Source organism: Vitis riparia, chromosome 10, assembly GCF_004353265.1.
Source record: "Vitis riparia cultivar Riparia Gloire de Montpellier isolate 1030 chromosome 10, EGFV_Vit.rip_1.0, whole genome shotgun sequence".
Classification (NCBI taxonomy): Eukaryota; Viridiplantae; Streptophyta; class Magnoliopsida; order Vitales; family Vitaceae; genus Vitis; species Vitis riparia.
The window spans coordinates 19,877,508-19,890,611 of NC_048440.1; the positions used below are offsets into that span (position 1 = coordinate 19,877,508).

The 13,104-nt window shown below is 29.1% G+C and overlaps 1 protein-coding gene across 2 annotated transcripts; it reads right to left on the reverse strand.

The window, feature by feature from the left end:
• Nucleotides 1–2,516: 2,516 nt before the first annotated feature.
• LOC117923388 ((3S,6E)-nerolidol synthase 1-like) lies at nt 2,517–5,358 on the reverse strand. Of its 2 annotated transcripts, XM_034841648.1 has the most exons (7): nt 5,149–5,358; nt 4,781–5,045; nt 4,272–4,644; nt 3,942–4,160; nt 3,721–3,859; nt 3,359–3,607; nt 2,517–3,078 (listed from the first exon to the last, which is right to left on the reverse strand). In XM_034841648.1, exons 1-7 carry the CDS (start codon nt 5,248–5,250, stop codon nt 2,788–2,790), a joined length of 1,638 nt encoding a protein of 545 aa, XP_034697539.1. In that variant the 5' UTR covers nt 5,251–5,358; the 3' UTR covers nt 2,517–2,787. The 2 variants fall into 2 exon arrangements, with proteins under 2 accessions (XP_034697539.1, XP_034697540.1); XM_034841649.1 differs by lacking the exon at nt 3,359–3,607 and having other exon boundaries at nt 5,149–5,357.
• Nucleotides 5,359–13,104: the final 7,746 nt, after the last annotated feature.

The window sequence follows — 13,104 nt, forward strand, 5'->3', positions numbered from 1 at the left end:
AAAAAAAACTGTACTTTTTAAATCCAAACAAACTCAAAGTCTCAAACAACCTCTTTATGATAGGCAAAGATTTTTTAGACTATTTCAATATTCAGAGTGGAGGGCAGGACCACCTGATGACATTTTACATACATGCCGGGACTAATGTCCTGTACTGTGCAAACTCCTCCAAACAAACATTTGTGGTTCTTGTGATATGTCAGGAGCATGGAAAGTCTCCATTAAGCCTCCAATTTGCTAGCATCCATACGAATATGAATCGAGCAGCCATTCAATGTTTCGATTGACCTTTTGGGTTTTGAAAAATACAAGTTTTTATTCCTATAGTTTATGTCATTTTAAGCTCTCTTTCATACGGTTGGCCTTAAAGTGGTTACACTTCAAAAAATAATTAATTCCTGCTAGTTGGTGCCACTTCCAAGGCTTATTATCAACCACCCATTTGACCACTTCCAAGGTTTATTATCAACCACCCATTTGTTTACAATGGACCCAAGACATTAATCACTTCACTATAAAATCGTTTAGCTATCTTTTGAAGGTGTGATATTCGCTTTTGTAGCTTTGGACATCTTACAATCAGTCCCAAGGCTATGTAGCATTGAACATCATTTGGTTGGTCTTTAAGTGGTTACACTCAAAAGAATGAATAATTCTTGCTAATAGGTACCGCTTCTAAGGCTTATCATCAACCACCCATTTATTAACAATGATTTGCAACCATCGTGGGGTCATTAACCCATCGCGTGGCTCTTGATACTACTTTTTGGACCCAAGACATTATATATTTATATAAAAACTTAAATTATAAATATATATTATGTAATAATGTTCCACTAATACTTATTTTATTTATAACAACAAATATTTACTATTTAAATATTATTTAAAAAATTAACGTTAAGCTAATAAATACAACTAATTTAAACTTATATTTATTAATTCAAGTTTAATCCTATTTAAACCCAATCATATTAAAAAAAAAAAAAAAAGATTTGAATTGAGTTAAATTTAGACAAATAAGTTTCATGTATGAGTTTAAGTTGGATCACCTGTCAATTTGGGTACCTTATTAGCTTTATTTTGCTTGGTTGAGTTGCACTCACACTTAAAGTGCAACTTAACCATCTTACAAGACACTAATTCTATGGACTGTTTCTATCTCAAGGCTTACAATAAGGACTAGTTAACATACACTCATTTTGAAACTTTATAAGATTTATAATTAATCATCTTAAAACTTACACACATTATGGAGACATTTCTTGAGTTATCATCCTAGAAGACTGATTTGTTGTATGTCCAATAATGTGCTTCTACACTCTTCCTAAATGTAGTACCATCAAATTCTCTCTTTCTATCACCTTGGAAGTATTAAATTTTAGAATGAAATATATTTCCCATATGGTTAATTAGATAAACACTCTATGCCTAGTAATTGCTCGCATATAGATATTGCAAAGGCTGAGAATTTTGATCCACAGAAAGAGCTGGTTTTCACATGTACAATTGGATATTTCTCGCATAGCTTACGTACACTTGGCAGTTAGCTGGGTCCTTGTCAAATTTCTGTACGGGGTCGGCCCTCTCTCCTTTGGAAGAAGTCCCTTGGTGTCATCAGTATTTGCACCGCAACAATAACAGTTCCTTTCAGATACTTTGGGAGGAAGAAAGAAGGGCCATTTGACGTTCAAGTTATTGCTGAATTATTGATGTAACGATTATTCAAATATCCCATTGTCCTGCTTCAATGCCACCAATTATTAATTCATTACAATTAATGTTTGTTTGAACTTTGAAAGAGCATTGGTTGGTTTGGGTTTGGTGGCCTTGCCAGAATGAAAACCTGTGGTAGATCCCCAGAAGACAGTAGATTTCTGTATGTTCTTAAGGAACGAATCTCAGGTAAATAAAGTGAAAGGATTTGATTCTCTATCCACCACTGATTCAAACTAGTCCTTCACACTTAAGTAAAAACTTCAGAAAAAAAAAATGTCCTATATAATTCAATACTAGAAAAGTGTTAGATAATTCCAATACACATTTACATTTAAAACAAAGTAAGAAAACGAAGGGTCAACCATTAGAATTCCATATCTAATTTCCTATTATCAAAACCCTTGTGATGTTATAAAAATGACTATAGGTGGGAAAAGTAGGCTATGTTAAAGAAATATTTTATAAAATAGTTTTAGAAATAGTTTTCTAAAATAGTTCTTGAAAACTGTTTTACGATGTGTTGTAAAGCAAATGTGTATTTGAAAATTTGAAATATTCTTAATTTTATATATTAATTTAAATATTTTTATAAATAAATTTTATTTGTTATACTTTATTTTTACTCATTCATTATCTATATATATTTCAAAACAATCTAAAAAAATAAGTGAAAGCAATTAAAAATTATTTTTTAAACACATCATGTTTTAAAAATATTCTCTAAGAACACAATAACACAATTTTATTTATTGAAATTCTTTCGCTTATCCATTAATTTGAAAGGCACTATGGTGGACTTCTCAAGTTAATTATCTTTTACTTCTATTAGTTTCGGAGATCCACTAAAATTGCAACCTGTACTTGTCCATTGTATTTTACATATGACCCATCACATTTTCCACTATTCAAAATGCCCCAACAATATTTACCATTTGAAGACTGATTTTCAAGAAAAATGCAATTCTCCATAAGGTTGACAATACCATATACACTTTATTTATTTATATGTGATATTTGTCAACTATATAAGTCTTGAAAATTTAGCATTATCATCGACTACAGAATACTTTATGAGGAAACACTTTCATAGACAAGCGACTTCATGTGCTCTTCAAGGCTTGGGAGGCACTGATTATCATCATAGCTATACATCAAAGGAACCATCCTTGCAACATTGAGACAAGCCTTGGTAAAACACGTTGAAAATGGATTTGGAGCAAGGCATTCATTGTTGAGGCTCTTCCATGTCTCTGAAATGGTATGCATAACATGGCATCGGGCATTTTCTATGGAAGTCCCTGGTTTTTCTTTCATGTAGCACTCCAGGTATGATCCGTCGTGCCCGTCCTGATTCTCATCCTGTAAAAGTGTTAATGCTTATATGTGTTAGTGGCCAACTATGAATACGACACATCATTCCCGTTCTCGGAAGCAGTTTATGAATGTATAGTGGGAAACCAGACATCAACCACATGATGCGGTTCCCACCAGAAGTGACCACAACCATGAATGAGCTGGCGTGGGTCTAGTTTATATGTTGAGGAATTTTCAGTGAGATCGCTATCAGGGGTAGGTATGTATAAAACAGACAAAAACTGGAGACTAGAGGTCATTTTTCTTTATGTTTCTTGAGATTTACCTTGGCGCTTCCCAAGTCATCCCAGAGGCGAAGAATTTTTGCGACCGAAGATATAATCTCAGGAAAATCATCCAAAATGTCTACATTTCTCTTGGTTATGCCATGACCCAGGAGAAAAAACATATGAACTAGCACCACATGTACTCCGGAGCTAATGACCCCATTCTTCAAGTACTCATCAGCCTTTGGCACGTGTCCATCAGCAAACCATTTTACTTCTACTAGAAATGCATTGCATAAACATGCCCACTGTTTGCAAAAAATAAAATAAACTATCAAAAATTGCAGAGGCACTTCCAACTCTTTTGCATTTGCAATTAAAATGAATATTAATCTAGTATGGTAAATGTTATTTGACATACTGCCTTTCGAAGAGATTCCATGGGGTTCCACCCATGATCATTGTAGACCTTGGAACTTATTTCATTGGTGATTCCATTAAGAGCATTGAAACATATCTTCATGTAGTCTGGTAGTTGTTCAACAGCCTCATATTCCCATCTACATGCAATTAGTGATTAAATGATGATTTTTGAGATTTGTAGAAGCATTCTGATGAATTGTATTATTGTTATATGCCTACCTGTTGACAGCTTCTGTGAAGAGAGTGAGTTCATCAAGTGTTCCATGAACATCAAAAATGTCATCTATTATGTAGACTAGTGAGATGGGTTTTGTGAGCTCAACCCTCTGTTCCGACAAGCTTGGATCCGGGAGGACCGCCAAGGGCCACATGTACCATTTCAGTGGTTGGTTTCTTGCAAACTTCAACTCCTTGGCCAAACCTAGATCTTTCCACCATCTAATTAGGTAAAAAGAGAGAGAAAAAAAAAATTATTTACATGAAAGGTACGTCAGGGAATAATCTTTGGAGAACAACAAATTAACTTAATTCAAGGTCAGTGAAACTCACTTGGAAACCTGAAGCATCTCCTTCTGGTGTATGGATTTAACTACGTTGAAATCCATTTTTGCTAGTTCTCTAAAGACATTTATCCATCCATCTGTGCCTTGAAAATCGCTAAGAAAGCTTTTGGCCATGAACCTTGCCAAGCTCTTATGATGGGGATGGCCTAATGTGTTCCTAACAATTCTAGCTTGACTGTGATCATTGTGCGTGTTCCATGCATTAAGAAGCTGGCTACTGAAGTTTCCGATTTCTTCGAGTATATCTTCCCCCTTTATACTTAGCTGCGAAGCTTCATACAAACCCATTAATCCCTTGATATCTTCGCTTAGTTTTTCTTGAATCTTTCCCTCTGTGTCCTTGAGATTGTTGAAGACATCTGTTCATACACGATAACCGTTAAATAACTTACTCTTCTATAACAAATGATTTAATAGTCGAAACTTAGAATGTTTTAAAAAATAAATAAATAAAAGGGGAAAACCCAAAAGAAAAAAAGGAAAAGAAAAACCCACCTGCGCTCACATAGTAACCTTCTTGTCTCAATAGCCGGAAGCCAAGTGCTAGTTCGTAGAGATTGTTATGGCAATCACTCAGAGTGTTAAATTTCGTATGTAGTCTCTGTAGTACCACTTCAATCTCTCCATGAAAATGGTAGTCAATGCCTAGGCGTTGGATGGCATCAATCATGAGCAAAGCTTCCAATGTATCTTCTCCTACCTCCTTGAGTACACTCCTAACTTCCTCCAGTTTTTGTGCATGTTCCATGTAAAATTCATTCTGCCAAAAGAAGACTGTCAACAGTAGGAAGTTGAAAAGTGAAAAACCGCCATAAGAACTAAGAGCAAAAAATATATATGGAAAATGGGGACTGAAGCTTAACAGTGGGGCTGGGATATTCTGTGGATGGATGATTATCCTTTTCTGAGGGGATAGAAACCAAGTTCTGATCCTTAGCAATGCTCCATGTGTGAGCCCTTGGCATATTGAAGATGTTGGTGAAGTTAAGTTTGCTTTCAGCAGGCGATTGGGAATGAGGGAGAGTTTGATGAACGGAATAGGTGGTATTTGTGTGGATGGTACTACGTACAGCACGGGACCCAATTTATAGAATTGGCTTGATTGGAAAATATCATCCTTTATCACAATAGTGGGAAACGTGAACGGGTCTCTTCCTACCACATGCTTTTCACGTTCCTTGTATGCCCTCGCTACCTTCAATTCATTTAAGCTCTCTGGCTTATTTAGTTTATTTAAATAAAATATAAAGAAATCAAAATATTTTTCTACATTATTTCGTAACCTCAAAATATTTTCGTACATAGAAGTCAATGTGTTCAGAAGATCGGTGGAAATTTATCATTTTGGTTCAATAATTAGAAACGTTTTCCGCGTGGGTAGGGGAATATATAGATTCTCCTAGGCCTAGCTACTACCTAACCATAGTAGCCAAAACCCATGGACCTCCTTGAATTCTCATCAATTAACCACTTGTCTGTTCTCTGACTTTGAAAAAACATGATGAATTTTGCCAACCAACACCTGGCCCATTGAGAAAAAATCTAACAAGGACAGGACATTAGAAATCTGACAGGGATTCAGGAGTAGTTCTCTTGAGATGTATGTAGAGGTTCCTTGAAATTAAAATCCAAGAGGATACTTAGACCCACAAGTCCACCAGGATTACCTGGAAGTATAATCTAATTATATACTTGGAGGCTTATGTTGAAAGTCTTTGTTCATAGTGGAATCCTTGACTTGGTTTGAAGCTCGAGAAGGTACTGGATATAGGTTAGGTAGCGTGGAATCACTTTAAAATATTGAGTTTGCATTTTTCTCTTTTTTATTCTCTTTATTTATATGCAATTGTTATTTTTTTATTATTATATTGTTGCTTATTTTTCTTTTACATTTATCATATTTTATATTTGTGTAATTTGTAAAAGAAAGACTAACTCCTAATTTATTCTCTTGAATGTTTACCTTATGTTGGTATAGTTAGAATCCTAATAATTGGATTAATTTATAGTGATTTTTTTAAAATAAAAAATAAAAATCAATGACCATGAAAACATATTAAAAAATATGTGACACTTCATGTGACATAGGATTGTAAATAAAAATTTAAATCATATTCAACACATGATTTTATTTTTGCACCATTTTTATATGACACAACCTAGCATAGATTTAAAAATAATTTTTAAAATGACTATTTTTCATAAAAATAAGACCCTATAAAAATTTGCTCCAAATTTAAAGCATGTTTAGTAAAACTTAATACATATTTCTAACTTAAAGTTTTTCTAAATAATCAAATTAACCTAATTACCCTAATTAAATTTAACTAACATTTATTTGCATTAATCATAAGCAATAAATTTATTTTTTAAGCATTTATATTAAAAGTATTATAAACATATAACATAACTATAAAATGTTTACTATTAAAATTAATCATAGATGTGAAAGATATTCTCACCAAATATATGAATGATAACTTAGGTGAAAAAGACTTGAAATTCAAAATAAATTAATTATTTTACTTAATACTTAATGATATTTTTAAATTTAAGTTATAATATTAAGTTATTCTATCAAATACATTTAGTCTATTTAATGAGTTAAATTAAGTTACTAAGTTATATTACATTATTATGTTGATTTATCAAACATTATTTAATATTGGAATTACAAAGCATGCTTTATCATTGAGGATTTTTTTTAAATATCATTTAAAATAATATTATTTAAATATGGTAGTATGCAAAATATTAAGAACTATATGATAAATAATGTCACATGAGACTCATCAGACGAATTTATTGTAAAAATAATTTATTTTATCGTATCAAATTTATTTTTTAAAAGACATGTTTTATATACTTTCTATGATTGCTATAGGCGGGACCCAAAAAGGTTGTACACCTTTATAAAATGTGGTTGATATCTTTTGCACTTCTATAATTGCTACCCGCCAAATGTCAAATCATTAGGAGTTGTGCACTCTTTAAAAAAACGTTATAAGCGTTTCATTAATCAAATATGGACGAACTCCAAGACAAGGAGCCGGAGGCTTTTGTACCGACATACAGATTCCTATTTTGTGATCATTACGATGCCACACGTTTAAGATTTATTTGAGGTAGAAAAAATATGTTTGATTATTAAAAATTATTTTTTATATTATTAAAAAATAAAAATAAAGTATTTTAAAAAATCTTTTTTTTTTTATAATTGTATTTTGGATCCACTTGAACTCAAAAATTAAGTTTTGATCCATATAAATTCATTATTTAAGCCCAAGACTCAGAAAAGTGTGAAAATTGAAAAGAATGATATGAAATTTTTATATTTCCAGAAATGACATTTGCTTACTATGAAAAAAAAAGTAGAAAAATATTAATTTAAATTTCATTCTTTTGTAAACCTCAATAAAATTTAATATAATTTAGTGATTTGAAAAAAAATACACCCTTTTCCAAAAAATAAAAATAAATTATTATTATTATTATTATTTAAAAATCAAACATTTTGGAAAATATATATTTTTAAAATTGTGTATATAAAAAATAACTAAAAATATGTCGAATTTTTTTTTTAAATGATATATTTTTAGAATATATTTTTAAAAAAATTAGTTTTCTAAAAATAATAAATTTTCAGAATAATTATTTAAAAAATATTTAACATAAAAAAGTTTGTCAAACATTGTGGTAGAAAATAGTTTTGAAGGGTATATCCATCTCTTCATATTTTATATCATTCACATCAATTATGCAACTTATATGGACTAAAACTTAATTTTTGAGTCCAACTCGATGCAAAACTAAATTGTGTCGTGACTGATATCTTTTGTAGTACTATAATTGCTACCTGCCAAATGTCAGATCATTAGCAGTTGTGCATTCTTTAAAAGTCGTTATAAGTGATTCATTAATCAAATCTCGACAAACTCCAAGACAAGGGGGTCAGAGCATTTTGTACCGACATACAGATTTTGTTGTGTGATCCTTACGGTGCCACACGTTTAAGATTTATTTGAGGGAGAAAAAATATGTTTGATTATTATTTTTTTTTTTTATTATTAAAAAATAGAAAATAAAGTATTTTAAAAAACTATTTTTTTAATAATTTTTATTTTATTTTTAAAAAATTACTTTAGAACATAATTATATAAACATATAAAATAATTAAAAATAAAATATTAAATATTAAAAATGAGGTTAAAATATATTTAAAAATATTAAAAATATTTAAAGTTTTCAAATAAACTTCTATTTTACAAAACATTATAAAACAATTTTTAAAAACGGTTTTTAAAAATAGTTATCAACCATGGTCTTAACTATCTATATTTCTACCCATTCCTTTAAATTAGATCAAATTAAGTGAACAAAAAAAGAGGGAAAATAACAACATAATCCTTCAAATAAACCATGAATTTATGAATTTTGTATATTTACGTGATATTCATCTTTTATGACCCATGATTTAAAGATGAATTTTGAGATTTTCATTTAATGGTTGAAGCAGTCTTTGAATCTTCTTGTTTCAAGAGGCAAAGATGTCTCCTTAACTGGCCTAACAAAACAAAATCATGGTTGATTAGTCAATAGTTAGCTGTTTTTATTGAAAATTCCATTTGGAATTAGATTTCCACATTAATCATGGCTTCATTATAACCTAATATCAATTTAGCATTATAAAATAATTAAAAATAAAATATTAAATATTAAAATGGTTTTAAAATATTTTTAAAATATTAAAATAAATTAAAAATATTTAAAGTTTTCAAATAAACTTCTGTTTTATAAAACATTAAAAAACAATTTTTAAAAACGGTTATCAATCATGGTCTTAACTGTCCATATTTTTATTCATTCCTTTAAATTAGATCAAATTAAGTGAAAAAACAAAAGAGAAAAAGAGGGAAAATAACAACATAATCCTTCAAATAAACCATGGATTTCTGAATTTTGTATATCTACATGTTATTCATCTTTTATAACCCATGATTTAAGGATGAATTTTTGAGATCTTTCATCTAGATGGTTGAAGTAGTCTTTGAACCTTCTTGTTTCAAGAGGCAAAAAATTTTAAGGATGAATTTTTGAGATTTTTCATCTAGATGGTTGAAGCAGTCTTTGAACCTTCTTGTTTCAAGAGGCAAAAATGTCTCCTTAACTGGCCTAATGAAAACAAAATCATGGTTGATTAGTCAAGTAGTTAGCTATATTTATTGAAAATTCCATTTGGAATTAGATTCCCACATTAATCATGGCTTCATTATAACCTAATATCAATTTAGCATTATAAAATAATTAAAAATAAAATATTAAATATTAAAATGAGTTTTAAAATATTAAAATAAATTAAAAATATTTAAAGTTTTCAAATAAACTAGTGTTTTACAAAACATTAAAAATAAATTTTAAAAACAGTTATCAACCATGGTCTTAACTGTCCATATTTCTATTCATTCCTTTAAATTAGATCAAATTAAGTGGAAAAAAAAAAGAAAAAAAAAAAGGGAAAATAACAACATAATGCTTCAAATAAACCATGGATTTCTAAATTTTGTATATCTACGTGTTGTTCATTTTTTATGACCCATGATTTAAAGATGAATTTTTGAGATCTTCCATTTAGATGGTTGAAGTAGTCTTTGAACGTTCTTGTTTCAACTGGCAAAGATGTCTCCTTAACTAGTCTAACAAAAACAAAATCATGGTTGATTAGTCAAGTAGTTAGTTGTTTTTATTGAAAATTCCATTCGGAATTAGATTCCCACATTAATCATGGCTTCATTATAACCTAATATCAATTTAGCATCTTGTTAATTGTTAAATTAAGCATGCATAGTATTAAATTACCAATTTGGTTAAAGTTTAAGTTTGTAGGATTTATATTCACAATATATATCATACTTTTCTAACAATCTCCCCTCATATGTAGTGGCAGAGCTAAAAACTTTTGTTAAGGGGGCATGAAAGAAAAATATTATATTATAATCATTATTTATAAATTATAAAGTAATTAATGATATTTTATATTATTGTTAAAAACTAAATAAGTTTAAATATTAATTATAAAAATGTATCAAATTGAATGACGAAATCACTTAAAAAATTAGATTTTATATATAAAAAAAAAAACTATCAAGAATATTTAGAGAAAATTTTCAAAGAAATTAAAAAAATATAAAAAGAAAAATTATTAGAAATTTTCAATAACTTTTCTCAATTTGTAGCAAAAACCTTTAAAATCATTTTAAAAAATTCAATAATTTCTATTATAAATTTTGATATTTTTCGAATAAAGGAGGTACATCTTTACATCTCATTGTTTTACAACTTAATTTCATTTATTTATACCTTAGTCTTATTTTTTATACTTATATTCAAAAACCTAATTTTTTTTTTTTTGTATTTTTAAAAGTGAAGATTATACTTTTTCTTCTTCTTCTTCAAATAACTAAATATAAGATAGTAGAGAGTAAAATCTTTTACTTAAAACTTATGTTTCCAATAATAAATTATTAAAACACTAGTAACTTAATGGTTAGATTTTGATGGACTTACATTATATTCTTATTTCCAAGCAAAAATATAAGTAGCTAATAAGAACTTAACAAGTATTATTTTTTATGATTTAGTTAAATTAACTATAAAAAATAAGTATAGAAAAGAAAAAAAATGAGTGAATAAGAAAGAATAAGTATGAACAATATTAATTAAATTTTATTTTCTTTTATTTTTTAATTTTAGTTCAATCTTAATATATTATTACTAATTCATGGTAAATATTTTTTTGTAATAAAATTTAATTATAATTGTTTTATTTTTAAAAAAATTAAACATAAATTTAAAATTGGGGGGTGGGGCTTAGACGGCTCTACTAGTGCTCACATGCAACTTGTAGGCAAGAATGAAAATATCGGTAATCACAGATATATCGGTACTTCGATTTTATAGATATATCGGAGATATATCAGCGGATATTTTGGAAAAAAAATATCGATAAACTTAAAATTGACCAAAATTTATAAAAATATTAAAAAAAAAAAAACTTCATAAAAATGTAATTAGAAGTATAATGATATTTTTAAGTTGTTTTATTAAATAATTTGATATATGTATAATATGATTTATCATATTTGATAATAATATTGTATGCATCGATAAAAATATGAATTTTATAAGTGTACATTTATTATTAAATTACATCTAATATTATGATATTTGATTATAATATGTATAATTTTAAAATATATATTAATATTAAAATTATGATCCATTTAATTCAATTGTATTAAATAATATAAAATAAATTATGATATATGTACAATTGTTTAATATTTAATTAATTATTAATGATATTAAAAACACTATCAAGAAAATTATATAATTTTTATATTTTTGGTAATCAATTAAAAGAAAATTTTGCATTTAATTATAAAATAACTATAATTAATTTGCTCTTTAAAATATTTTTTTAATATTTTCTTTATATAATGAGTTTAACTATATATAGGTTTAGGCCATATTATTTAACAAGGGCAAGTTTGTCCGGATGGTAATTGGTGTGAACCTTAAACCTTTTGGTTTGGGGTTGGGGACTGTAGCTGCTTTGACTTCACTGTAGCGCATTTGACCCATGTTGACCAGGTGATATAAATCAACCTTCATTTTACAATAGACACTATAGCTGCTTTGACTTCACTGCAGCGCATTTGACCTATGTTGACCAGGTGATATAAATCAACCTTCATTTTACAGTAGACAAGACTAACTTCACCAACATTGCCATTATGTCCACTGCTCACACATGGAGCGTTGCCAAGGGCCACAACTTGGTTTCTGTCCCCTCAAAAAATGATAATCATCTATATGCACAATATTCTAGTCTCACTATTAAGTTTGCATCCCCATTTTCCCTATATGTATATATTTCCATTAGGTCCTATGCTCGAGTTTCACTTTTCAATTTCTTGTCGTTGACAATCTTCCTTTGCAGGACGAATTTTATATGAAACATGCACAAAACCTGGAGGAAGTTAAGAGTGTACTCAATGAAGTAGGAGAAGGTACATTTGAAGTTTTGCTCATGATTGATGCCATCCAACGACTAGGCATTGACTACCACTTCCATGATGAGATTGAAGCAATTCTACAAAGGCAGTATAGGATAGTTATAACTATGGATGATTTCAGTGACAATCTTTACGAGATTGCACTTAGGTTTCGGCTCTTGAGACAAGAAGGTTACTATGTGACTGCATGTGGCCGTTTTCTTTTTCTTTTAATTATAGTTTAACCTTCCCTGATTATATATTGAATCATTTGTTTTTGGGGAAAGTTAATTTTCTTGGTAATGTATATGAATGAATTGACAGATGTCTTTAACAACTTCAAGGACAAGAAAGGGAAGTTTGAAGAAAAACTAGGTAAAGATGTCAGGGGATTAATGGGTGTTGAAATCTGTGCAACGATTTATGATGAAAAATAATAGAACAACGAGAAATAAGAACATGCAGATTTAACGTGGTTCGGCTAATTGCCTACATTCATGGGAATAAGGAAGAGGATTTTCACTATGTATCAAATTAGGGTTACATAAAAGGGTATTTATATTAACCCTTAGGAATGATAATTCCAAAAATACCCTTGAATCGTAGTGCGGAGGGCAACGCACAACAAAAAAAAGTACAAGCCTAAATGGAAAATGTTATCGCTCCACTTCGCTCCGGTATTTGCCCCTTTTTCTCCATATGTCTTTTCACTCAAATATGAGTCACATACTACAACAATGGGTTTGTATAGAGCTTCACAGCTAA